The following is a 24,950-nucleotide window of genomic DNA, read 5'->3' on the forward strand; positions in this document are numbered from 1 at the left end:
AGTGAATAAAACAAAAAAGAAGTAGACTCACAGATGTAGAGAACACACTAGTGGTTTCCAGTGCAGGGGTGAGGGGGTAGGAAGTACAACCTATTGAGTGTAAGATGGGCTACAAGGGTATATTGTACAACACGGGGAATATAGCCAATATTTTGTAATAACTATAAATGGAGCGTAACCTTTACAATTGTATAAAAAGTTAAAAATTAAAAAAAATCAGAGCAGTGTGAAATCGTTTTAATTAAGGAAAATCCCTATGTCTTTAAAAAAAAAAAACAACAACTTACGGTGATGGGGTTTTCTGAAACACTCATGAAGCTGAGTCTTGCACAAAATGTTTAGAAATTGTTCTGCGGTCCCAGAATGAGTATTCATTTCAGAAGTTTGTTTGAAACCCAGGCAAAGCCACTCCATTGAGCAGTCTGTGAAAGTCGTAAACCTGAGCTCGCTGGCGGCAGTGTTTCCCCAGCTCCCACACCCCTCCTCCACACACAGACATCTCTGACCTCGGCACCGCTTTCCATGTACCCTGGAACGTGGAATGTTTAGTCCTCCCGCCAGCACTCGGAACGTTTTCTTTTCTCAGAGGTGAGAACCTCTCCCTCAGTCAATGAACAGATCCTTCCCGGACACGTACTAATAGCCTGGGCACATCTTCATCCCCTGCCGTCTCACCTCATGGGCTCCCCTGGTAGGACATTAGACTCCCCAGTGTAACCCTTTTTGCCCCCCAATCTTTTGGCCTCTCTGGTGACCATCTGACACACTCTCCTCCGTGCTGACCTCCCTCCCTACTTAACTGCCCACTCCCTGCCCACAGACTCCCCTTCCCCTGCAATCTGGTGTCTACCCTCTCTCCCCTCCTGAAATTTTCTCCCTCAGAGAGATCCTGTGACTCTTTTTTTGCCTAAGGTAATGCCGCTTCCTCTGCTTCAATTTCTTTTTTTTCTTTTTTTTCCTCTGACGCATTACCATCCCACTTCTTGGAACTCTGTCTTCTCTGGTTTCAGTGACACCTCGCTTGTTCCTCTCCGGTTCATCTCCTATCCCTCCAACAACAACTGCAAGCTTCTGGGAACCCTTTTTTTTTTTTTTTTCTGCTTTTCAGCCTGTAACTGTGACATTCCTTCGTGCATGACTTCGGCCCTTGACTCTGCTGTCATCTCCTCCACTGACCTCTTCCATCTCCTTGCCTTCAGCCATCACTTTTGTGCTGATGGCTCCAAAATCACCCTCTTCCGGGGCCTCTCCCTGGGCTTCACTCTCATATGTCTTCAGGGTCTCCGGGGCACTTCTACTTGAGTGTCTCGCTGTCTCCTCAAAGTTACCCTGTCTAAGTGCAGGCAGTCTTCACTCCCTGCCTTCCCCAGCCCAGTTCCCTTTCCTGACTTCTCTGTTTGGATCAGGCCAGGCTCCCAGGCTCGAAACCTTGGTCCCACCTTGGAGGGAGGCCAGACAGGATGTGGTTCAGACAGGACCGCTGGAGTCAGGTGGACACTAGGCCAAATCCCGGCTTGACCACGTGCTGCTATGTGACCTCAAGCAGGCTACTTTAACTTTTCTGTGCTTTGTTCCCCTTACCTGTTTTTTAAAATTGGAGGGATGACTTAATGGATCAGGAACTGATACTCTGAAAAGCTCAATGCAGACCACAACACTAATAAATGGTTACATGGGCATTCATACTCTACTGCTATTCTGTCCAGTATGGTAGCCACTAGCCGCATGTGGCCATTGAGCACTTAAAATGTGGCTAATCCAAATCAAGAGGTGCTGTAGGTATAATATACACACTGACATGCAGTGCTTGGTACAAGATAAAGAAGGTATAATACCTCATTAGTAATTGCTTATACTGATTACATGTTGAAATGATATTTTAGATAGAGTAAATAAAATAAAAATTAATTTTACTTGTTTCTTTTTTTAAAAAATGGAGGGATGATGATAGTTTCTTCCTCATAGAGTTATTGGGAGGATGAGGTGCGATAATGTACGTGAAGAGCTTAGCGCACTGCCTGGCCCGTAATAAGCTCAGAGTAGTCCCGAGGCCCCTGGCATTTGCTTATGCCATTCCCTCTGCCAGGAGCATCCTTCACTTCCTCTTTGTCTGGCTGACCCTTCTGAGGGGTGGTGCCTGAACCCACTTCCTCAGCGGAGCTGGATGTGGACTCCTCTGTCAGCACTGGTTGCCTCCATTCTCACTGCTGGCTCTCCTGCTCTTTCTGCCTACCAGACCGTCAGTTCCTTGAAGGCCAGGCTGGGAAAGGTTCACCCCCATGTCCTCAGCACATGTGAACGCCTAGCGCCTGGCAGGTGCTTTGTAAATGCCTCCCGTAAATAAATGACATGCCTTGGAGTAACAACACAATTGTTGTTGGAATTGTTGTCCTAAGGAATAATAAGTATTCCAATAATAAGTCATTTTATAATCTATAGACCACACGTGGTATGTTTATTAGCTCTCTGTAGCTTCCAATCCTGGATGAAATTAAATAAACTCTAATGTGCATTTAGCAGTTTACCGTTTTCTGAGCACTTGGCGTAAGCTATCTTATTGGGTCCTCACAACATCGCTGTGAGCTGGCCAGTTGAAGTGTTATCCCCATTTCTGGATGAGAAAACAGAGGCACAGAAAAGTTAAGTGACTTCCTCAAGGGGAAACAAGAACTTTCAAGTAGTGTCTGGCCACCCTCGTGTGGTTTACCTGCTCCCTGACTTCCTAGAAAAGTCAGAACTACCTGGATGTCTGGAGCACCAAGTACAGTCCTCTATAGGGCACTTACCACACTGTCCGCACATTTTTTAAAAGGGCCTAATGGGCGGAAAACAGTATGGAGGTTTCTCAAAAAAAAAAAAAAAAACCTCAAATAGAGCTACCATATGACCCAGCAATTCCACTCCTGGGTATATATCTGAAAAAAAAACAAAAACACTAATTTGAAAAGATACATGCACCCCAATGTTCATAGCAGCATTATTTACAGTTGCCAAGGTATGGAAGCAACCTAAGTGTCCATCAACAGATGAATGGATAAAGAAGATGTGGTATGTATACAGTGGAATACGACTCAGCCATAAAAATGAAATTTTGCCATTTGCAGCAACATGGATGGACTTGGAGGGCATTATGCTTGGTGAAATAAGTCAGAGAAAGACAGATACTGCCATGATATCACTTATATGTGTAATCTAAAAAATACAACAAACTAGTGAATAAAACAAAAAAACAGACTCAGGTATAGAGAATAAACTAGTGGTTCCCAGTGGGGTAAGAAGAAGGGGAGAGGGGCAATGTAAGGGTAGAAGGACAAAGGGTTATTATGGGATTATAAGAAATCATGTGTGTGAAACTTTTGAAAATGGTAAAACGCTACAGACTCTAATCTTTCATCCAATAAATAAAAAATAAGTACTAAACAAAAAAAAAGGGCCAGATGGTAAATGTTAGGCTTTGCTGGCCATACGGTTTCTGTCACAGCTACTCAGCTCTGCCATTTTAGCTCCAAAGCAGCAGTAAGTAATACATAAGCGAAGGGCATGGCTGTGTTCTAATAAAACTTTATTTACAGAAACCGGGGGCTGGGCCATGGTTTGCTAACCCCTGCTCTAAGTACAACTCCTTGCAATTGAGAATTGGCAGACACACTCTACCCTAGCTGGATTGTTTGTGGGGAATTTGCTTTGGAGCCACCAGAAGAGCTTCAGCTAATGATTGCTTTTCTTTTCCAGATCCTGTCTTGGAAAGAAGAGTGGGAGAGCAGGACTCAGCACCAACTCAGGAAAAACCCACCTCCCCTGGCAGGGCTGCTGAGAAGAAGGTGAAGGATGACAGCAGGCGGGTGGCAAAGAGCACTCAGGATCTAAGCGATGTTTCCATGGATGATGTGGGCATCCCACTCCGGGTACGAGTGCCGACCTACAAGTCCTTCTTAGGCTTTGTCCTAAGCCAGTGACGGGTGTCCACCCCTGGGTCCATGTGAACCCCGTCTGTGGGTGGCAGAGACCTCAAAAGGAGGGTCCTCAGCACTGCCTTCTCTCTAAGCCCACTGAGGCCTGCAGAGCGTCCAAGAGCTGGGCGACAGCTTTTCCCAAAGCATACGTTAGCTGTTACTAAATCCATGAGAAAAGGGTTTCATGGTCCGATGAATGTGGGGGAAAGCTGGGTGGAACAAAGGCAGATTGCTTTCTCTGCGGCAGAACTTCTGAGAGGCTTCAGGCATGTGTGTGTTCAAGAGGGGAAGGTCGTGGGCAGTGTTTCCCAGTCTCCTTCGTTATTGTGCTGTAGTCCAGGGTTAGAGAACCCTGGGAAGAGTGCGAGGCTCAGGGTCCCTGCCACCATGCGTTCAGGAAGAAGTTCCCTTGGATGGGAGATAGCCCGTCATCCAGGGAGAGTGGGAGACTCTCGGGGACACACAGGGTGGATTCAGCCTGCAAGGCCTCAGAACAGGGTGGGTCTCGTGGCAGCCCTGGCGTAGCCCTCCCCGCTGTGCAGGCCCACCAGCCTCCTGCAGGCCCTGGGATCCCAGAGAAGCCCCACATTTGAACCTGGATTGGGGTGAACCCCATCCCTCTCCGTGTGCCAGAACCAGAACACTGGCTGTGATGTGTTTCTCTGTGATTTCCATTGAGCAAAGGACAGGTTTTTGTGTCCCTTTGGGGGAGGCTGATAGAAACAACAGTGGGCTAAGCCTCAAAAGAATTGTTGTCCTAAGGAATAATAAGTATTCCAATAATAATAATAAGTAGTAGAAAGAATTATTACTAATAATGATCGCAGTGTTCGTTTCCTAATGCATTACCTCATTTAAACATGATTCACCGTACAAGGTAGGTACTAATATCATTCCCATTTTATAGATGAGGAAACAGGGACTCAGGCGGGATTACTTGCCCAGGATTGCACAACCTGTGGGTGACAGAGCAGACCCTTCCCGCTAACCATCCTGTTGGGCAGCCCTCCCGCTCACCTGCTCTGTGACCTTTGACTTTCTGTATCACATTTTCTCATCTGTAAGGTGGGAGTGAAAGTATCTGATCTAACCACCTGTCTCCTTCCTTGTTTTATTTTTATCTTAAAAAACAACCCAGCTTTGTGGTTAGGATGGAAACTCTCTGGCGTTGGATGCTGTAATGGGTTACGTTTTAATGTATACATTCTAAATCTAGCCCTATGCAGGTGGCTTAGATATACTTCTACAGAGTAACCTGAAATGGGTGATAGCATATGTTCCTTGTTTCTTACATTTCTAGGAGCCTTACTTCAGTTTAGTCATCTATATATGGAGAGAGGTTCTCTCTAAAAATTACCTAAGAATGGACACATTTCAAGTGGATCCTTGTCCACTGGTTTCAAAACCTGCCTCCAAATAGTACCCCGCAGATTCAGGTCTGAATCCCTTGGTTTGTCTGTTCTTTCTCAACAGTTTTGCATTTAAAAGCTTTCCATGTGAGATCACAAAGATGTATAGAATTACATGAGTTTTGACTTGAGACGTTGTCACTTTGCATTTTGCTTTCGTAATCATGGAAGTTCTGAAATGTGCTGAGATTTCCATTTTATTTTACTCTTTTTCTCCAGAACACCGAGAGATCAAAAGACTGGTACAAGACCATGTTTAAGCAGATCCACAAACTAAACAGAGGTATTGATTTTCATTTGTAGAAGCTGTGCTGTGCCCATATGTTGACTATTGTGGTGAGGACCTAAACTCACTTGGCCGGAAGACTGGGCCCTGCAGCTTGACCTCATTAGGCCCGGGCCTGCCTGAGCCCAGCCATGCACCTTCAGAGCAGAGAGGGCGGGAGAGCTTGTGCGCCTGCCTCACATGTGGGAGCTGAGGTCGGCTCCCAAGTCCTCCCTCCCAGATGTTGGGGATGCAGCAGGCTGAGCCCAGCACTCTGCCCGCGTTCTTTAGCATCTGCCTGCCTGGGATGTGAGCAGCTTCGACTCCCACCTGCTTCTGGCTTTAGGTGCACCTCCCAGTGTCTGCCCATGACTGCCCTGTAGGCAGAGCAAGTTGAGAAGGCATGAACTGGGAGTTAAAAAGTGTTCTCGTCTGGGTTCAGTCCCCCAAGCACTCATGTGACCATGGGCCAATCATGTACCTCTCTCTTTGTGTTTGTTCCCCTCCCCTTCCTCTGAGGGATGTGGCAGGGTCCAAATGAGAGCAAATTCTGCCTTGTGAAGTAGGACGCATGGTGCACCTGTATGACGGTATTAATGTGAAAAATAATCTTCCCCAGCTGGGAGCCAGCACTTGGCAGGGAGCCCTGAGAGCCAGTCCAGAGCTGACACAACAAAGCCCGCTCAAGCTGGGAGAGTAGTGCTTCCAAATCAGGGGCCTGCTGGGCTGCCAGCAGCGGACCCAGCATGGTGGGAGAACCCCAGGCCAGTTCTCAGGCAGGTTGCAAGCCCCACAGCTCCCACCCGCCTGTGCCGCCACTCAGCTGCTGGGCAGGGATGCAGCTTCACTGTGGGAAGGGTACCACTCCTCCTGCAGGCAGAGCATCCTGTCCTTCCCTGTGGCCAAATCCAGTCTGGCCGCCTGGCACAGAAGACACGCGAAGGCAAAGGAAAAGCGTCTGGTCATTGTCTGGTCAGCCTATGCCGCAGATGACCAGTCTCTCTGATTAGCTGTGGCTGCCAGCTAACATCACTGTTAATTAGCTCCTGCAGTGTTCAGAATGAACCTGGGGGTACCCCTCTTCAATTTGTTTCTAAATTTTGAGATGCTCAGTATTTAGTGTTTCTGAGCCAAGAGTAAATTCACTCTTTTCTGAGGTATGAGCTCAGTCCCGGTGGTGATGCTGGCTGTCTGATCAGATGGTGTCAGTTCCACTGGTCACTTCCTAAAGCCAATGTCCATTTCCCCAGCAATCTGTGTCTCTCTCACCTTTAGATCCAGCTTTGGCGGCCCAAATGCCGAGACACAGGTGCATATGTGAAAAATATGTAATTCTGCCCCTCAGGCAGCATGGGTCCTCTCATATATTATAGATGATAACTCAACCTAAATTACAGATTCTGAGCGAAACTACCTGCCCTAGGCAGAGGTATTTGAAAAATTAAGAATCTACTAATTTGCCCCGATTCTAATGTCTACAGCACAAGCTTTGATTTTTTTAAAAAAATCATTTGATGACAGTTGTTTTCTTTACACACAGTTTATTAGCATACTTAATATTTTTTGCCCATAAAAGGTGAAAATTTGAAGCTTTGTGTTAAATGCCTTTTGCTTATCGGAGACTGTATTTATGTAATTCTTTGTCCAAGAAGAGAAATGATATTGTGTCTTTAGACGTGTCTCAGTAATTCAGGCAAAAGGACTGGATTTTTAAAAGCAATTTGAATTTCTTTCATCCCTGGTGAAGCTTAGTATGTTCCAGAATTCAAGGAGCCTGAATTGTGTGTGGATTCCTATTCGTTCATTCTCTCCATTTGTATCTTCCTCTATTCTCTCTCCCAAACCTGCTCCTCTGCCTAGACACTCCTGAAGAAAACCCTTATTTCCCTACGTACCAATTCCCTGAACTTCCTGAAATCCAGCAAAATTCTGAAGGTACCATGAACTTAGACAGTGTATCTGTTGTCCTAGCCTTCAATTAATTCTTCTAGTTCCATTTTAGGAATAAGATTTGGCTTTTAGATTTTGTTTTTATAGTCATTTTTGGTTGGCAGAAATTTTATTTCACTGATTTGCATGATGTGCCTTATTAAAATAACCAAGTCCTTTCTAATTCATTAATCTCTTTTCAAGTGTGATGCCGTGTGCTTTAATAACACTAAAATAGGTAATGGGTCATTTGAAAGAATCAGTTGGAGATTTGTCACTTCCTCCACTCCGTAGTGGATGGTTTGAAAATCCACTGCTTTTCTCTGCTGCAGAGGACAATCCTTACACTCCTACCTACCAGTTTCCTGCATCTACTCCTAGTCCTAAATCTGAAGGTAATTAAAGGAAAATCATGTGCCTCTCTTTGTACCGATCCTGTTACTTTCTTTTTCGCCTTGGGGTTCTTCCTGGTGGCTAAGAGCTCTCTCCCCATCATTTGCTTCCCTCTAACCTTGTGTTTTGTGGCGTTCTCTTGCTCCTCGCTGACTGTGTAACAGGAGTCTATCCAGGTGGTATTTTAATCCTATTCCCTTGGAGTTTACAAGATTAATGGGGTAACCAGTGTGGCTTCGTTACGATACTTTGAACATGTGGGGCTCTGGGAAAAGCTGCCTGTACTCAGATACCCAGGGCTTTGTATCTGGGGGTGGTCACGTGATGCCGGTGGCGGCGCACTGACTCGGGGAAGCTGAGTCATTATGGCTCATGGGCAGGAGGTAGACGTGCCAGCGTCCGCAAGAGAAACATTACCTGGTTCCCATATGTGCAACTAACTCTCCACTGGGCCCCTCTTGCCCTGGGTGTATCTCCAGGTATATCTCCTTGGTAGGAAATTCCCCAAGACCTATCCAGGTATGGGATTCAGTCATGGTGGGAGATGATAGCCCTTGAAAATAAGGGTTTTGACCAAGCTAGAAACTTTTTCATGAAAGAGCTGGCTAGGAATTTGGACCTGCTGTGGGAGGATGGCCACACTTGTATCTAAAAGATATTCTTTTCTGGGGTAAATAGCCTAGGTGTCAAAGAAGGTTCTAAAAGGTGAGTGAAGGGCAGCATCCTGAGAATTATTCTAGTCGCAGGGATTGTCTGATTTTTAGATGAGTGACCCAGAAAGAGAGGAGTGGGTGGGGTAGGCAGGAGGCACTTTGATTAAATGCTCTTCTAGGATGAGATGTTGAGAGCTCTGAGCTTCATTCATTCAAGTAGTATTGAGCACGTGTGTGCGCCACATGCTGTCCTCGGAACTGAGGACAGTGCCATGAATAAGATATGTCCTCTTTTCTCCCAAGTTCACGTCAGGCAGGGAGTTAGACAAGGCTACTTCATCGTACTGTGTCCAACGTGGTGGCAGTTGTGAGAGCACGTGTCCAGAAGGCCCCAGAAAACCTTGCTGGCACACAGTAGGTCCTTAGCACATGCCTGAAGAGTGTTGCTGAGTGAAGGCTTTGGACCTCAGAAGCAGAGTTCTTTCTAGGGATGAAGCCCAGTGCAGTCCCCTCTTCAAGTGCTTATCTGTTCTGATTAGCTCAGCAAACCATCCTGCCCAGCCCTTCTCATCATTGGTGAAGTCGTCCATTCAATCATTCACCAAACTTTTATTGATCACTTAACATATACGTGATGGCATGCTGAGATGTGTTAGATACAGTTTTAGTTAAAATACCATATTCCATTTTTAGTCTCCCTGGGATGTGCTAGTCGGTGGTTTCCAACCCTTTCATGCCTGGGGCCTATTGTGAACAAAAAGAAAAGTCTACGGAAGGAACTGATACTTAAAAAATTAAAAGCTGTTGATTTCATTTCAATCAGTGACCTCCTTCCAACAAGAGTCTATCTGGTGTGGGATAACCTAGTTTTTTGCTCTTGGGGTGCTGATTCTAGCCAAAAAGCATTGCTTCAGAAACAATGAACTGAACTGGATGAGTGAGAAATTTTTTTAGGGTAATTTTGATCAAATGCAGTTTTTTGATTTGTGCTTTATTTGGACTTGGAGAACCCAACCCACTCATAAGATAGGATTCCTTTCTAGGGAAGATGACCAGCACACAGCATGCGTGAAGGTGTAGAATCCCATAGACGTGGGCAGAGGAAGGCCACCTGGAGGAGTCCTGTGGAGAAAAACAGTGACTCCCATCAGCCTGGAAGAATGCCTTAGGCCTGTCGCAGGCAGTGCCAGCAGCTTCCAGTCAGCCTGGCTGTTGAGCTGAAGACAGAGTTTCGCCTTCTGGCCTCACACCCAGAGCTGCCATGTCATCAGGCGCAGCACCTAGCAACCCTGGCTGACGATACCGTCTGCTTGGTGGTACACGTCAAGTCGGGCTTATTTTACCACGAGGCATAAAGAGTAAGGGATTGGGACAGTGGTTAAGGGTGGCACAGTGGTTAAGAGTCCTCCTGCCAATGCAGGGGACACGGGTTCGATCCCTGGTCTGGGGGAATCCCACACGCTGCGGAGCAACTAAGCCTGTGCGCCACGACTACTGAGCCTGCACTCTAGAGCCCGCGAGCCACAGCTACTGAAGCCCACGTGCCTAGAGCCCGTGCTCCACACAAGAGAAGCCACCGCTGGCTGCAACTAGACAAACCATGGGCACAGGAACAAAGACCCAACACAGCCAAAAAAGGAAAAAAAAAGTAAGGGATGACATGATAAGTTTTCACTTATAATTTAGGAAGCAGACCTTACCAGTTTTTATTTTCAAAGACCAAAAAGGAAGAAATCATCTTAAAGGATAAGGAGGAAGAAAATTAGATTGGATATAAAAGATTCATAATAACCAAGATGATTAGACTTCAACACAAGTTTCTAAGAAGTCTTCTTCCCTGGAGATTTTTTTAAAAACAGGGTAGGTTCTGTCTCACCCCCGCTCTTGCCTAGATGACAGATTCAGACGTAGATCACAGATGTATTCAATTAGATGAAGGCTTTTTACAAACGAGTGAAATCTTTGAGCTAGCTCACTTTAAAGAATTGTTATTTTCATTTTAATTTTTTTAAAGTAATGAGAGAGTCTCAGGTTTGTGGTTTAGATGTTTGTGAGTTCTGGCAGGTCTTCCTCAGCCGTGCCCTCGGTACCACTCCAGCCCCGTGCTACCAGTCGGTGGCCCTGGGCTCTGCACACCCTTCTTAACATGGGAAGGAGTTATCCCTTTCAAAGAAGGGTGTTAAAGATGGATTAGCACCTAACCGAGGCAGCCTCTACGCATAGTTTTTAACGAGCATTAAAAAATAGACAGATTTACTGAGAAATGTGAGCTGTCATTCTGGAGTCTGTCCCCTTCGGGGAGAAGACTGTTGTTGCTGCTGGTTATTTTGTTTTGTTTGAACTCAGAATTTGAAACTAGAATTATTTGCAATAGACCTATCAAAACCTAGCCTAAGGGCTGCTGCTTTTTGTCTAAATTCTAGTTGATTATACAGTATAAAAAAGACATTTCTAAGTGTCTCAAAGCTGATTCTCCTAAATAGTGAAGGATTATGTGAAAGTTTGTGTCAAGCTTAGCTACCTTCCCCCACCCCCGCCCTCAGCTACAGTGAAAAAGTAAACTTCTGGCCAGACTTTCAGAAGACAAATAGAATTATCATGTCTTAATCAGTGAGATTTAAAATGTACTTTTAAAGAAGCCTGTAAATTCCAACAAGGTGCAGTCACTTCTAATCATTTTATAATCTTTGAGACCACTCTATGGGACAGGAGCAACGGTTATGTCTGATTATTCTTTATCTCATGGGGTCGTTGGGAGGAATTAGGGCTAGGAAATTTGGGGAGAGTAGAATGAATTCAGAAGACTTATTTCGTATAACTTCTCTATATACCCTCATCCCTAGAAAGCTTATCAAAAATAAAAAGAATTTACCAGAAATCTATTGGGGATAACTTTACTTTCTTTTTCTTTTAAACCTTCCCTTGACCCACCCTCTCCTGCCCATCATTCCTTCCTCTCTGACCCAAAGCTACTTGTCTGTGAATTATACTCCAGTCTCTCTCTTAAAGACACATGTCCCTTCCCAGCATCTGAGATGCCACTAGGTCTTTCTGGTTGTGGGCGTGGGGAGAGGGGATGTTGATAGAGACTAGAGCCAGTGCCACCCACTGCTGCACCCAGACCATGGAAGGGCTGCTAGACTGAGTCTTCAGACATCCTGCCCATGGTTTCTTCCTGAAGCAGGAGCCAGAGGGACATGCTGTGGAGAAACAGCCTCAGAAAGCCCTCCACTGCCTCCATCCTTAGGAAATAGCCCTGTGGTGGAATCCTGTTAATAGTGGTAATAGCACAACCACTGCAGTGACTGTGCTTGGCACTGCCATCTCTTGAGCCCTTACTGAATACAAGGCTCCGTGCTGGGTGCATCATAATTGTTATCTCATGTTCATCCTCCCAGCAACCCCATGAGGTGAGTCCTCATTTTTGTCAATAAAGGGTATGAGGCTCAGAAAGGTCAAATAATTTGTGGAAGATCACACAGCAAGTGGCAGAGCCAGGATTCAAACCCAGGTCTCTGGGGTCCCCCAGACATGGGTTTTTTATTTCCTCTGCTGATTCCTTTCCCTCTCCTGCTGCACTCTGTGTTCTTGGTTGGCCCCTTCGCCAGGGGCTCTCTGATGCCTAACTCCAGGCATCCAGCTTGCCCTGCTTCTGAGTCAGTCATGCTTTGCTCGGCTGAGCCAGAGTCTCCCGGTGTGGCATACGGGAATATGAGGTTAGGAAAGCTCCCCAAGTAATTTGGCACACGATCAGGGCTGAGAACCACTGCAGTGGAGGAATGCCACCCTTTTCATCCTCCAAAAATGGAAGGAGATGCTCGCCAGTGCAAATTTGGGGATTTGAATATAGAATGAGTGTGGGGAATACAGATTGAAAAGAACTCGCTTTTCTACTCTGAACATGGCCAGATGATGCTGGCTCTCTTGACATGCTTCATGTCAAGAAAGTGGGAGATATTTTCAAATGATGCCTCCAAATCAGCAAAGCCGAGGAACTGGTGTATTACTTTGTGGTCCATGCCAGTGAGAACCCATTTGGTCCTATCAGGATAAAGGGCTGTCGTATCAGCCAAGGGCGAAATCTCAGAGCCGAGGTTTTCCCTTCGTTTTGGATGCCTCTTCCACTGCTGTCAGGCTGATGGTGGCCACTGCCACCTCCTGGTGAAGTGACTCAAGACACAACCTCAGGACATCCTCAGGTTGTGGTGACTTATCACGTCATAGTGGTCAGTCTCACTGAGCTTCTTCCCCGTTCCTAGATGGGGATGCACTAAGGCAAGGATTTAGGAGGCTGATTTTTCCCAAGCATATCTATATTTAAGATAATCCTCTACTGGCCTTAAAGGATTTCTGAGAATAGCCTTATTTTGCTTGAATTCAAGCAAATGGTTCTGTCGTAAAGATGCCTGGCCAGGATCTGTGCCCGAACTGCAGCGAGTACTGCCCGAAGGAGGGGCTGAGTGCTCGCAGCCATCACCTTTGCTCCCCTAACTAGAGCCGCCCAGAAGTCCTCTGCTTAGCAAGCGCAGAAGTCTGACCTGTGAGATAGTTAAGAGAGAGTAGCAGTTAGTCCCTTTCCACCTTCGAGGGAGGGACGCCCCGGGAGATGAGGCCGGTGAGTTGTCTTGCAGCCCCCTGGTCCTCCCAGACCTCTGCTCCTTTCATTCCTGTCCTGCGCCACCTCATTCTCTTTACTCCTCACATTTGATTTTGTTTCTGAATTTGTCTTCTGTAGCTACTCTAACAGCCTATATTGATCTTTTTTTCATTATTTAGAATTTGATTGCTTCTAACCAGAACATCGACGATTTGGGGGCTGTTCCCCCAAGCTCCCTGGACTCTTCCTGACCCTCCTGCCCCACTCCCCCTTTTTCTTATTCTTCCTCCCCAATCCCACCTAGCCTGGATACCCACCTCTGTGTACCTTTTTGTTTGACCATTTTTGTTTGTTGGGTGGGTGGGTGGGTGTGTGTGTGTCTATCTCGACCCCTTTATCCTTTCTCCTCCTGAGTGTGTGGGGTAAAGCAGGAAAAGGGATTAATTTGAGCAGTGGAAAAAGATTGTGTTAAAAATGAGCCACTGATATTAGAAAAATAATTTTAAGTTTAAAGGCCTAACAAATGCATAAAATTGAAATTTAATTGATATAGGCAAGCAATTATGCAAATACTGCTTTTTTGTCAGTCATCCCATTTCGGTCAATTACACACTTTTTATAGAACAAACAGCACTTTCTCCAGTGTCTTTAAGATTATTATAAATTCTTTAAAAAAAAAAAAAACTGAAGAAGTCTTTTTTAGTCTATTTAAAGTTACTGTGGTTGGAAAGGCAATTATGTGCCTCCTGGCAGTTTTAGGAGAGTAGCTGTCCCCAAATGCAGCCTCCAAGAACAGATTGCCAAAGCCCAGAGGGCAATCACTGGTGTGTAAACATCAAAGCCCAGCAGGGGTCTTCAGGGCTCAGGAGTGAGTTGTTCACCCCCAGTAAATGCTGCTTAGTGTTAGAGTTTTCTGGAAGTCACTGGCGCAGGAAGTTCTGGGTATCGCTGCCAAGATTTGATGTTTGCTGCTTGGGGCTCTGAAGGACACAGTCAGCGTTGTTCCACCACAAGTAGGAATCACAAGATCCCGGCTCTGCTGAGCCCACTAGGACGTTCTTTGAAAGGACGCTTGGAGAAGTAGTGAAAGCAGGATTTCATGCATAGATGGGGTCTGTGTTCATAGACAACTTGAGGAACATTTCATTTAATGTGTCTCAACTAGGGTTAAACACACACATATTTGGCCAGCTCTGGTGTATAGAAATGCAGAAGGTGAACCTTACACCCGGTTTCCCCATTCATTGTATTTCCAGCTGCATCTCCACCTGTCCCAGTATACACTTAGCCTGCCAGGAGAAGGTACAAGAAGCAGCAAGTGAAAGATGTAGCAAGAGTGACTTAGTTTTACCCATTTCCCTGGAGAAGAGCAGGAGGAAAGCTAGACGTGTGGTGGGGTAACTCAGAAAACTTGCTTAAATGTCAACAGGGGGGGGCGTGTTGCAGAAAAGTAGAGCAAAGGCTTCAAGGGCTAGAAGTCAGCCTGGCCAGCACTGCAGTGTGTGACTCGAGTTTCAAAAGAACACCCTCCCCTGCCTCTTCCCTAATAAAAATGATAATGGAATAGCCACAGTTCTCCCCAGGATTGGGCAGATGAGGGTAGAATGAAGCCCCATCCCTATCATAGGGCTGAGGGGCAGCATAGGTAGGGAAGTGGGGTCAGAAAGACCTTGAATCCGTTCCTGCTTTGTCTTTCTCACGGTGTGGCTAAGGGCAAATTTGCTTAACCTCCCTGGGCCCTAATTTCCTTGTCTCTAAGATAGATATTTACGTACCTCCAGGAGTTTTTGCAAGGATTAAGTGAGGCAATATTAGTAAATTACCAGTTACTGTTAGGCTTTTAATAATGGGAGCAGCTATTCTTTTTATTCATAAATGTAGGTAAAATTTTCTTCCATTAGATTTGCAAGACAAACATTAAATATTAAAAGAATAAATTACACATCCCCTGGAACTTGTCCTAATTGCTAGTGTTCAGATGAATCTGTGCAACTTCAGTTTGCCCACTTGAAAGTCAAGGGACTGAAATCCACGTGTCAGACTTGGATCCTGTGGACACGGGGAAAAATGAAAAGCTAGTTCACAGAGATGCCCCTGCCCTGTGCTAGCCAGAAATGGGGGAGATTTCTTTTTCCACTTACACCAAGTAAGAAACAGCTTTAAGAAGGTTCAGTCATTCAAACTTCTCTATTGCGTTCACCCCGCCACCCCTCTCTTTCCTACTTCTAACTTTCAAAATACACGGATTAACCGCCCAAGCCATGCTGGGTTGTTTTTTTTTTCCATCTCAGAAGAACTGTTTCTCATTTTCCTTTAACAAGTCCTCTAGAAGTCCACATCAGAGGTCTAGGGAGCAAAAACTTTTAAAGAGCTGAGAATTTTTTAAAAGATCTTTGAATATTTAAATGCCATTTTTCCCTCATGAAAACTGTGCTGCTTACCTCAAGAGCGAGGTTATAAGTTAACCCTCACCTTACCATCTGCTCCTAGGCTGTAATTTCCCCATGATTCAGAGAGATACAGTGTTTTGAGCTAAAAGGCTAGGCTGGATTTTAAACACTACTTACACTGGTTTCTAACTAAGCTAATCACTCATTTGGCAGGCACCATTTTTCCAATCAAATCTCTGCATTCAAAGCTGATTTCTCGTTTTCTTTGATGCTGTGGCATTTTATCAGCACAATAATCAGAAGTTCTGTTAAAAAACAAAAGCAGTAATACAAAACAAAAGCAGGTAACACAAGTCTTCAGAATAGTCCTCAAAATTGTGTATTTCTGGATCCCATTTTATCTCTTTCTTCTGCCCTATTTTCAAAAGTTAACATAAATAAGCTTGCATGTTCAGTTTATAGCAGGGAAAGGCTTGGCTATACTGGCAGAAAAACCTTAAACCCTGTTCAACTTTAAGGATAAGAATTAGTCAATATCAAAGCAAAAAGAGGGAGGGAGGGAGGAGAAAAGATATCTTGGTACCTGAAGCCTTTCCATTATTGGAGCTGGGGAGACCTGGGACAGATAAAATGGGGAGACGAAAGGGGAGATAGACTGGTTTTGAATAATACTCAATAGCAGTGTTAGCTTTATTTACATTTTATAAAATATTCTGGCCTTTTCTGCTCTGAAACTTAAAATGACTTGCGTGGAGATAAGGACTTGACTGACACTTAGCCATCGACATATTACATCGGATTCTCTGACTTGTCTTTGCAGGCTAGTTCATGTGCTTTGTTAGAGCTGTTACTGATTTTAGGGGAAGGAGTTGGTCTTCATTCCATATTCATGAATTCTGAATTCAGGTTAGCGAGCTATTAGAAAACGGGAGAGGCTGTTTCAGCCTAACTCTTGTTGGAGAAATTCTTTGGAGGGATGTAGTGATTCCTCGTGGGATCATGGATGTAGTTGATTAAGTATCCTGGGTTTCCAGGACAGTCCCAGCAGAAAAACCTCTTCTCGTGAGTGAACCTGCAGTCTCATGTTTAGTTCAATGCGGCCATCTCCACGAAGGGTTTATGTCTTGTCTTTGTTCTGCCAGTCTTAGCGCCCCAGTCGGTGTTCCACTTATTTAGGGACGTGTGCTGTGCCCTTGGAGAGCCATCTCCCACCACAGAAACCCATGTGTGTTTGATTTGGTCCAGAGTCACAATCTAGGCACTTTCCGTGAGCGGCACCTTTGCAGAGCAAACCGTGTAACCACATCTGCCGAGGGCATGTGGGGTTCCAAGGAAGGAAAGCTACTCGAGGAACCAGTTTGAGGTGGAATCAGAACAAATGATTATGAGGGGCTTCTCAAAGTGTTTTCTTAGCTGCAGTAGCTCTTTGCTCCATGATATTGTATATGGAACCCTAGCATATGAAATGGGTCACAGCTGAGCTGGGCAGCTAGAAACCACACCTCCAGGCCTCCCCATCCCACCCAGCAGGCCTGGGGACTCCATGAAACTCAGCAGTATGGACCAGGGATCTCAGCCCGTTTCCCACTCAGCCAGGCTGGGGACCAGCTTTGCTTGTGGAAATTCTCTCGAGAGGGCCTTTGGCTATTTGTCCCCATGCGTTTCTGGGTGTCAGGAGCAGTCTTTCCCCAGGCGTCATGAATGTACCTTCCTGACTACAGGTCTGTTTGGTTGGGTGGGTTCTCCAAACCCAGCTCTGAACTGTGGTTTGCCGTGGTGTAGCTTCTGGTGCTTGACTCCGCCTCCATCCGCTGGGCTCCCGGGTGTGGCTGGACGCCGGTGCAGGACAGTGGCAGTGGGGGACGTGTCACTCGGTTCTCTTACCTTAGCCGGATGTCTCCTGATCACGTTTTGTTTTGTTCACTAGATGATGATTCAGATCTGTACTCTCCTCGATATTCCTTTTCTGAAGACAGTAAGTGACTTAGAATTTCTTGGTTGTAGGGGAGGAAGGGAGAGTGGTGGATAAGGGAAGACATCTTCCTGTTTTCAGTTTTCATCTGTTTTAAAAGTCTTTCACACCCACTTTTTCCTTCTCCAGCAAAATCTCCCCTTTCTGTGCCTCGCTCAAAAAGTGAGATGAACTACATTGATGGTGAGAAGGTAGTTAAGAGGTCGGCCACACTTCCCCTCCCGACCCGCTCTTCCTCGCTAAAATCAAGCCCAGAAAGGTAAGTGCTCCCATCAGCTCTGTGATTTTAGGTTCTCATACACAATCTCTTTCTCTGGGTCAGGCAGCATTGGAGCCAGGAGTCAAGCAGACCTGAGTTTGAATCCCTGCTCTGTCACTTATTAGCAGTGACTTGTTTTTTCTGAGTCTCAATGTTCTCATCTGTAAAATGGGGATACATTTTGCATTCATAGGGATGTTGCAAGGATAAAACAAGATACTGCATGTAACATTTCTAGTAGTGCCTGGCTCACAGTATGCACTTAAATAATGTTGACGATAATTATCATCACTTTTTACCTCTTCACAAGAGAAATCTTAGCCGTAAGAATTGTCATGTGTTTTTATACTCTGTGCATACTGATGGGGCCCATAGCAGAGAATATAATTTTAAAATGAAGCCACGCTTTTTAGTATCTATTTATTTATTCAACACATTATCAAAGCATAAGGCTCACATGGTTGTAATGATATCAGTCATCTGTTAATGCCCGCACCAGATGACCCGATTGTCTTTTATTGAGTCTTCTGCCCTCTGGAGCAACTTCCTGTGCCATCTGGACTGGTGTCCCATGCGTCTCCCAGCTCCATCTTCCACCACTTCTCAATCCGCAAAAAGGCCCTGGCCAAACTGAATTATTTATTTTTCCTTTAAATACGCACTGTTTCACACCTCCAAACCTTTTCCATCTTCATAGACAAATGAATGGCTGTTTTTGAAATCCCACATATACGTAAGTGGCATCTGCCTGAGGAATTTGATAGTTAATCTGAAAGGAAGGCTGGGTATACCCATAAGTCCTTACAAGTGCGTTCATCGGGCGCCTACTGGGTACGTTCTGTGTGCAGGTTGAACCAGATGCTATGGAGGACTATAAACATACATAAATCATCGTCCCTACCTTCAAGAAGTTTATAGCCTTGCAGGAAAAACGGAATATAATATCACAGTGCAAAGTGCAATTATGTGCATGTATAAAAATTTTGCAAATAATTTCCAAGGCTTCATGTATCCTCTGAAATCCCTCGCTGGATCGGTTTAAGTACTTGTGCCAAAGGCTGCAGTTTTGATGATTACCGGATGGGGTGTGGAATAGGGAAGAAGAACATGGTTATAATAACAAATAACATTTATCGAGGGGTTCCTGGGGGCCTGGCGCTCTGCTAAGTGATTTACATGCTGAGACATACTGTCTCATTTAATCCTTACAGCAACCCCATTTTTCAGATGAGGAAACTAAGGTAGGTAGCGGCAAAGTGCTTGGCCCAGATCAGCTAGCTAGCAAGTGCTGTAGCAGGGTTGGCACAGCTGCCTGGCTCCGGGACCTGCATTCTCTCTCACTGCACTAGCCTGAGTGGGAAGTACAGGCATGTCTGGGGAATGATAAGCTCCTGAGAACAGAGCAAGGTGAAGGATTTTTCCAGAGCAAGCTTTGCTGCTGCTGCTGCTGCTTCCTTTCTTCTCTTTCTCTTCTCTCTGCTTCCCGGTGTCCGGTTGTGAGCACAGGACACCTCAAGCCTTTTGTGAAGCGAACACAGGGATCTGTTTGTTTGAAGAAGGAAACCAGCACAACTGAATGCTTTGCGCGGAGTCCGATTTTGTGCCTCGGATATAAAAATTCCTTGATTAGACTAGAGTCAGCCAAAGTCAGACCTGTCGGATGCCAATTTTCATGAAAATAGCTCTAATAGGATTTCCTTTCTACAGAAACGACTGGGAGCCTCCAGATAAGAAAGCGGATACAAGAAAATACCGTGCAGAACCCAAAAGCATTTACGAATATCAGCCGGGCAAGTCCTCCGTTCTGACCAACGAAAAGATGGTAATGTGCATATTAAAGTTCTTTTGTCTCACCCTGCCCGTGTTCTTTAATCCAGATGCACTGTGTGTGCACTTGGATTACATTCTTTCTCCCTTGAAATAGACTTGCTTTGTTTAGAAGACAATGAAAATACGAAGCATTATTACCCTTTTCACTTTTGCAGGTGTTCACAAAATAAGTCCCCAGAGCGTGCTTTGAAAGAATCCTCTCATTGTGGCTTTGTTGCTCTTTTTTGCTCATGGTTTTCACTAATTTTAAATTTTGTAATGTAAAGGTTGATTTTGCTGCTATCTTTTTTAAACATCTAACCATTCGTTTATCAGGCTTATTACTAACTGGACTAAAGTTGGGGATTTTTAGCTGTCTCTTATTTGAACATGCGCAAAGCGTGTAGAAGTTACTAGTACATCATTAAAAGCCAAATAATTAATATGATGATGTGACTTGGGGGAAAAAAGCCCCAGGCTGTTAGAGTATGTCTTTTTAGGTCTTCCTTTTCTGACAAGTGCAATAGAGACGACGAATTTCATATTCAGTCTGGTTTATGGTTGCCTACACAAGTTCACATCTCCAAGCAGTGATCAGTGGGGAAAATGGCCTGTATGGGCATAGCAGACCACCCAGCAAAAGCAGGGGAGAAGTTTTACAAACTGATTAGTTTCATATCTGCCGATCACGTTTCCTTTTATTCACCCTTCATTAGAAAAAGCTGGTTTCAGAATTCTGAACATGGTAAAAGGGATCCTCCAAAGCTCTATAAACCCTGCAGCTGTGCCAGCAGGATGGAATTATCATGCTGGGGATTGATTCTTATTAAAATGCTGTTACCACACTGAGTCCAGAATAAGTAGGCCTCTGAAATGTGGGTTCAGATTATTCTCCCTCCACCTCTTTTGCTCTACATGTTTTTAAGGAATAATTGATTTGACTTTTAATAAAATAAAAAGGTGACATCTTTAAAAGCACAAAGGGATAAGTAATTTTAATTAGGAAAAAAGGTTCAACAGGTCGCAGAAGTGCTTCAGAGTTGTCATTCTTCAGCATTTACTGTGCACCACAGTTATTTTAAGCAAAAAGTTCTGAGAGGAGCGGAGAATTTTGCCTCTGGCTCCACCCTGCATTGGAGGTTCTCTCTCTCTTAGAAGGTAACAAGCACAGAAGGTAATCCTCCATACAGGTCTTCCTAGAAAGAATGTCACGTCCTTTGAGTATATTCCCAACTCTTGAATAACAAGTGGTGGACACACCATCACATGTCAGTACACTTCAGTGATTTTAGAGACTCTGTAAGCCTCTGGGTGCTTTTGTGTTGGCAATTTATTATTTATTATTGTTCATAGACGGTCATTGATTTATTGAAGGCTTGCCCCTTAATTTCTCCTTTGTTTCCTCCTCCTTTCCTTGGTTCCTAATAATTTGACCACTATTCAAAACTAGGAAAAAAAACAATAACATAGTTTTATTTTTCTCACTGATGCCACAGTGGTCACAATGCCTTCCATGTCATGGTCCTTGGGATCATTTATATTGTTTTTACAAACCCCGAAAAGTAGCACACAGGGCCCACGGGGCCCTCTTTGGGGAGTTGCGGTGACCATACACGTGGATTGCCAAGCACCGTCTGGGTGTTCCCACACAGGAAGCCCCCTGCTTGTACCAGGACCTGGGCCAGTCCAGTTAGGACATAACACCAAAGGCTGGCCAGGGAGGAACACCACTGTCCAGCTGTTTTAGTTTCGTGCCTTTCCCTCTATTTAGCGCTGTTCTTCCCAAAGAGTCATTTTTCATTTTAGGGAGAATCTTCATCTTTTCACAGTCTACTCTTCACAGGGATTGAATTCGTCCCTTATTTTTGAATTTCTTTTCCTGCTATTTTTGCCACATGAACAGAAACGTTGGAATGTGAGTTTCAGCACGTGAGTCCTGCCTTTTGGTTTCCAGTGTCGGGTTTACCAGAATTTGAGGAACCCCCTTCCTTCCGCAGCCACCACCCTACCACCGCACACACACACACACACACACACACACACACACACACACACACACACATTGTTGTTGTTGTTTACTGGGAATAAGTATACTAACTAGAGACAGACAGATGTAGAATCTAAATGTGCTCTCAGAAATGCACATCTCCTTTTAAGGGGGGAAAATCCACTTTTCCCCCCAGTTTTCTTCCAGCTGGAGGTGCTCGTGTCTGCTTAGGCCTGGCAATTTAAACTGTGGCCTCACGGGCACATCTCTCTATCTGTTCTTCACACAAAGAGCTGAAGAGTAGGCTGGAAAGGTGCCCTTAGAGCACATCTTGTCCCTGGAGCAAACCCACAGCATCCCAGACAGGTAAACACTGTGCTACCTTCAGAATCCCCCCAGGAGATTCACAGTCTTGGTGACCTATTCAGCTGTTTGGCAAACTCATCTGAAGTTCTTCATAACTGTTTGCCCTCCCTCTTATCATAATATGAGTCCATTTCCTTCTCTTCTGGTCTTGGAGTTGGAGACCTATTGGTCAGTCCCTGCTTTGTCAGAAATGGCTCTTTTCAGGCTGTGTTCCTTTCACTTTCCTCCGAAGTCCCTTATAGAACTGAACTTCAGCTCAATTCAATAAATATATACAATTGACCCTTGAACAACATGGGTTTGAACTGCACAGTCAACTTATACCTGGATTCTTTTCAATAGTAAATGCTATAGCCCTACACAGTCGTGGTTGGTTGGATCCGTGGCTATAGAGGAACCGTGGCTACACAGGGCCAACTGTAAATTATACTTGGATTTTTCGATTGCGTGCACCCCTAATGCCCGCGCTGTTCAAGGGTCTGCTGTATAGAATAACTCTGACGTGCCAAGCTCTGCATTAGATGTTGGAGTTCCTGCTCCCACAGGGGTAGAGTAGGAAGGACAGACATTAAAATCTTTATTACAGACACGATATATATTTGAAAGTGTAAAACAAGGGGATTTACCCAACTTGGTTTCTTCCCATTTCACTGTCACCTTGAATTCCTTCCTGACTTTTCAAGTTTGTCACTTACCCCTGTTTTAGCTTGGTGTCATCCACAAACTAAGCAGGCCCGCCCCCTTCTCATGGGGAGTATGAGAAATGTAAACAGCACCGGACTAGGAATTGCAAGGTCTGAGTTCTGAGTTCGAATTCTGACTCTGCCTTATGTCTTGGGACATCGCTTAACCTTTCTGAACCACAGTGTTTTCATCTATAAAATGAAATTATTATCTGGCCTGCCAGCCTCACTGAAGCGCTGAGTGAGAGGATCATGTGCGATAATGTGGGTTAAAGATCTATGACCATTATAAAATGCCGTGTAAATGAACGGGCCACATTCAGATTATTTAATTAAAATCTGAAGCTAGTCTCTGGCTCCCATCCAAGCAGCAAAACTGTCCTTCAGGACAATCAGGTGTCCCTCTCAAGTCACCTGCCTTTTCTGAGGATTTTGCCAAGCTGGGAAAAGATAGCCACCAGTAGCAGAGAACTCAGCCTGGCCTTGTGGAATCTGCTTTGCCTGCCAGTACAGAGAGCCTGTTCTGCATCCAGAAGGATGTTTTCTGCCTGTCTGTTCTGTACTTGGATCTGTAGTGGAGTTATAAATGCAGAATCAGATGCTGTGTGGTATTGCCTCTTTAACTTTCTCTCTGGCAGCTCAGAGGGCTGAGACTGGCTGCTCTGGGTCCAAGCTGGTTGACATACCTCCTGACTCAGTTCTCAGCCCAGCATTAACCTCAGCAGTAAAACAATCTGCAAACAACCTTTGACAATAAAATGGGTTAATTCTTTCAGGACTGAGTACCAAAGCATTCAGGCAGTTTCCTGAAAGAGTTGATACATTTTTTTTGCTTTAATGAAAAAAAAACTACTCCCAGAGAGCAATTTATAAATAGTCTTTTAAAATAATAAACATGAAATAGGTTTCATGAAACCCCATCCATCATACAAGGATCTAGGGTGTCCCAGTGTCTAAACTGTCTCTCCTGAACAGTGGTGTCTTTGTAGATATTGTGCCTCATTTCACTGAATAAATACAGAATCCATTATTTTACATAATTGCAAAATCCATTGAGAAGGAACACGCATTCTTCAAGATTTAAGCCCTACGCCCCTAAAGACAGTTGGAGGAGGTTTTAATCTGGTTTCAAGAGGGCAGACTCTGTTTCAATATATATTTCCCTTTGATTTCAACTAACTTCTATCCAGTTAATTTCTGTTGAAGAAAAGTTCTCTGCCGTATTTTCCTCTATTTAAAGCAAAAGTAGAAATAATGGTAAAGATTCTTATAGGGATTTTTAGAAGAGATTGGTAAAGGTCACTAAGGAAGTTTACGCTCATTTCAATAAGCTACAAAAGGCCTGTTAACTGAATGTTAAGAAAAATGTATCCAGGAGGAGCAGCTTTGTGAAGGAGTCACTTGGAGAAGCGTCCACAGGATCTGCAGTTTCCTTCCTCATGTGCTGTGGCCCTGAGGGCGTGAAGTTTCTTATGATGTTTTCAATCACAGTGGAAAATGTACATTTTCTATTTCATATTGTTGTCAGAATATCACCACCTCTCTCTTTTGTGACCATCAAGATTTTTTGAAACGTATATACCCGTAGGAATTAAGCCGTGAGCCTCTAACACTTCTATCTGATGTGACCATATCTCCAGTTTATTAAGGGGAAACCTGATTTGCTTTCCAGGCATTCATTTTCCAACTAATTATTTCCGGAAACACATGCTCTTCCACAGAGCAAGGTACCAGAACTTTATAAATATTTGATTAAACATGAAATCCCATGGAATCATATCATCAGTCTGTGAACTACTTTTTAGAGTCGTATAAAATGAGAAATCTAACTTATTTTTGTAACGTAACCCAGAAGTTTTTTCCCCCCCTATCGTTCTGTTATCTGTCTTGTTCAGCTTTTCCCTCGCTTTATTTTTCCCCTAGTTCTTTAACGTTTATTTCGTAGAACACAAAGTATATTCTGTCTGTATTCATCCCCCATGGATGCTTGTTTAAAATGTTTTTTTCACTTGTGTCTACTGTTTTTACTTACATCATCTTTCACTTTACTCTGTATGGGACATGGTTTCTCACCTACTCATGCGCCATTAAAGATGCAGTATTAACAAATTGGCTTTTATAAAAGTGTCAGTATTTGCTGCTTATTTTGAAAACCTTAAGGCAGCCTTGCAAATAAGTACTAAAACTGTACTAGCCCATAAAAAGTGCTTGCTGTACTCATCTGGCGTAGATGGCTAAACGTTTGATGTGTTCCCCAGGTTATTTGCTCTTAACTAATAGCTCTT

At 44.5% G+C, this 24,950-nt stretch overlaps 1 protein-coding gene across 48 annotated transcripts in view; it reads left to right on the top strand.

The window, feature by feature from the left end:
* The window catches only part of SORBS1 (sorbin and SH3 domain containing 1), a 245,264-nt gene that overhangs the window by 162,882 nt on the left and 57,432 nt on the right, over positions 1 to 24,950 (top strand). For 24 of the 48 annotated variants that reach the window (XM_057531001.1, XM_057530997.1, XM_057531003.1 and 21 more), the window contains 7 exons: positions 3,733 to 3,905; positions 5,582 to 5,645; positions 7,488 to 7,562; positions 7,889 to 7,951; positions 17,517 to 17,564; positions 17,691 to 17,820; positions 19,528 to 19,642. In XM_057531001.1, the coding sequence (XP_057386984.1) occupies positions 3,733 to 3,905; positions 5,582 to 5,645; positions 7,488 to 7,562; positions 7,889 to 7,951; positions 17,517 to 17,564; positions 17,691 to 17,820; positions 19,528 to 19,642 (668 nt within the window). The remainder of the gene's footprint in view (positions 1 to 3,732; positions 3,906 to 5,581; positions 5,646 to 7,487; positions 7,563 to 7,888; positions 7,952 to 17,516; positions 17,565 to 17,690; positions 17,821 to 19,527; positions 19,643 to 24,950) is intronic. The other 24 variants (XM_057531032.1, XM_057531035.1, XM_057530993.1 and 21 more) reach the window with 2 other exon arrangements.

This window comes from Balaenoptera acutorostrata, chromosome 16 (genome assembly GCF_949987535.1).
Source record: "Balaenoptera acutorostrata chromosome 16, mBalAcu1.1, whole genome shotgun sequence".
NCBI lineage: Eukaryota > Metazoa > Chordata > Mammalia > Artiodactyla > Balaenopteridae > Balaenoptera > Balaenoptera acutorostrata.